Consider the following 3,161-nt stretch of genomic DNA (forward strand, 5'->3'; position numbering starts at 1 on the left):
TAGTATAGTATACTATATATATATATATATATATATATATATATATATATATATATATATATATATATATATATATATATATGTATATATATATAGCTTTTTGCTGAAAATACATTGCGTTGTATGCTACACTACATTTTTGGCAGACATGCCCAGGAATGACTATGATATAAGTATTTTTCAAGCTAAGTGAAGATGACTACTATATATTTAAATAAAACTAAGCAAATCAAAATGAAGAGTCTAATTATTCGCCATACCAGACTCTGTATGTTATTCGTTTAACCTTCATGACAGCGTAGTTTTTATATCGATGAAAGATACGGCAGAATAGCATGTCAAGTTCAAACGAATTGTCTACTAAAATGCGTTAACGTTTTTAAGGTCTCACAAAGTATTGTAGAACAATCATGCCGTTATTTCTACGTTTAAAATAAATTTCTTATTGTGGACAGAAATTTGCTCGGGTAAATATTATGGATGATATCCTTCTCAGACTCTATGAGAACGGGCGAAAAGAATTAGGCGGGCCAAAAAAAGATTCCAACATTTCGAAATTATGACATCATAAACCTTCAAAATGTTAACTATAAGAAATAATATATTGTGCTTAGTTTACTGCCAACTATTACAACATATGCATTTGTCACTAGAACAACTTTGAAATAATGTTCTCGAGCATCTTAGTAATTGTTTTGATTCGGTGGAAACATCACATATACACATACCCCATAACGTATAAAAGGAATGAATTACATCACTTCATAAACATAAAAGACAAATAAATCAGAGCCTAATCTATATCATAAACAAAAAAACTGTATGTACTGTCACACTTGTAAACAAAACCTTGCTCGTTATCTGCTATATTGATGTAAGGGTATGCTTTAGGGCACTAGGGTTGTGTTCTCTACTAGAAGGTGCATTACACAGGAATAAATAACGTCAAAGCAATATCTCTCTACTTACCGCTTCTGAGCGAAAACACGGCAAGAATAAAAAAAAGCCACATCAGTGACGTTTCCATGCTCCCAATCGTATTTTTGTGTAGCTTCAAAATTAATGTGAATCTGTACTGTACATCTCGATACATTTTGTAACCAGGTATAGAAAACATCCCTACCAAGAATGAAACAACAGTAGGACGTGAAGAGAGCTTAATCTTTCTCAGTGTGACTCTTGCATGTACCGAAATGGGAAATAAGTCTGTGTTTAGTCTTTGATGCCATAGTCCCTAGCCTAAACTTGCGCTTAGAAACGAAACGTAAGTCCCCGTGAGTTTTTACTTCATCCTTGCACTCATAACAACAGTACAAACCTACATCCATATGTCTTTCATCTTATTCCGTGGGTCGCGAATTGGATCTTCTATGTTCCTGGATCTTCTCTGGTATACTATCCCTTTATTTCCGCCAATTTATGGTTGTGATGAAAGAACTTTGCTATTCAGTCGTTTACCAACCCGATGAAATTATTTACGGGAAAAATAATGTAGTTATATCATTTAAGAATTTGTGTGCTACCCTTCATAAACGTATCGGTCTTTTGTGTAAGAGTGTGTTGTGTAAGAGTGCAACAATTACAGACCAATCCATGTTTGCCAGATGACTCGAGATACGAACGTCAATATAATTACTCAATATAATATGAACTGAATGTAAAAAAGGAAAGGCCTCGTAGTAAGGTTTTAGCGAGACCTTGTAGTAAATTAATGTAGCAAATAAAATGTACGTCATACTATCCATTAAAAGGAAAGTACGACGTGTTATTCTATTGTGTAAGAGCACAAGAGCGTTTGTAGCAATTATAGATGGAGCGCTATTCTTTTGTGCCTGAAGGCCAGCCACTTACAAAGATTGGTCATTACACGCTCTAATGACCCTGTGTTTGCGCTCTGACAAAAACAACCAACATCCTGTTGTTACAGAACGCGCCGGGAGACGACAAAGGCAAGATGGAAAAATTCATGATGTTGGTTGCAGGTCAGTCATGGTTTGTAAGTCCAGTTTTAATGTTATGCTGGACAAGGCAATGGCAGGACATGGGTCTCCCACCGGAGATGGGTGGAACTCAAATGATGGGTCTCCCACAAGTGTTTCCCTTGTTAAGTGTAAGAGCAAAACAAGCAATGCTGAAGTATATAATAATGTCAACTTGAGTAAAGCTAGTGAGAAACCTTACATGTGTGGAAGAGAGGTAACGAACTATTCTGCTGTACAGAAATCGACCTAAGTCCTCTCTGTCATAATATGTATTTCTCTTTGCACATTTCTGTCTATGCTTATATCAACTGGTACATTATCCTCCTTTAAGTAATGTACCCAAACTCCCCTGCAGTTTTTAGGACAAGCTGTAGGGGGGATCTAGGATCAGAATCACCTCACCTTAGCAGTCCCATAGCTGAATACGACCAGGGCAATAGCCTGGATGAACTTGACAACTCAATATTGATAGATTTGTTCAACAAATCAAGATAGATAGTCACTAACTTTACTCATATGATTGTTGTTTGAATCTTGTTAGGTGCAGTGGACTTAAATTTGTATCTTAATTGATAATTGAACACAATGGGTGTGAATCATTGATACAAGGCAATTCTTATTTTAATAATTATTTTCTTTTTTGACATTTACATGGTCGTGAATTTCATTAGGTGGATTCTCTATATAATTGTATGCAAAATCCATTAACATGTCATTTGCATGTAATTAAAACTTGTAATTAAAACTTCGCTATGTCATGTTGAAATTGCGAAGGTTAATACAGTGAGCCCTCATGTTGACTTGCATTCTTTCGTTGTGCTTGAAAGTCACACATATCTCGTCAGTCGAGGATACGGCTAGTCCTCACGCTTCCTTTCTGTTGGTTGGACATGGTAAAAAAAGAATTGTGATTATGAGAACCAATTTTCAGAATAAGATTATGTATGCCTAAGGTAAATCCTAACCCAAACATGATTATTTTGAAAGTCTAAGCGCTTAGAAATCAGGTAAATTTGTAGATGAAGATGCATGAATCCTCAATAATATAATGAAAAGTATGGAAGATTTACCACTATACAGACAAAACAGCAAAACTAACACTGCCTTAAATTGAATCTCTGTCTGTCTGTCTGTCTGTCTGTCTGTCTCTCTCTCTCTCTCTCTCTCTCTATATATATA

At 35.3% G+C, this 3,161-nt stretch overlaps 1 protein-coding gene across 1 annotated transcript in view; it reads left to right on the forward strand.

Annotated features, from left to right (window-relative positions):
- The first annotated feature begins 1,954 nt into the window (after nucleotides 1-1,954).
- The window catches only part of LOC109483978, a 9,974-nt gene continuing 8,767 nt past the window's right edge, over nucleotides 1,955-3,161 (forward strand). Inside the window, exon 1 of the mRNA XM_019787135.1 lies at nucleotides 1,955-1,982. Within this exon, the coding sequence (XP_019642694.1) occupies nucleotides 1,955-1,982 (28 nt within the window). The remainder of the gene's footprint in view (nucleotides 1,983-3,161) is intronic.

Source organism: Branchiostoma belcheri, unplaced genomic scaffold, assembly GCF_001625305.1.
Source record: "Branchiostoma belcheri isolate BF01 breed outbred unplaced genomic scaffold, Haploidv18h27 scaffold677, whole genome shotgun sequence".
In the NCBI taxonomy this organism is placed as follows: Eukaryota; Metazoa; Chordata; class Leptocardii; order Amphioxiformes; family Branchiostomatidae; genus Branchiostoma; species Branchiostoma belcheri.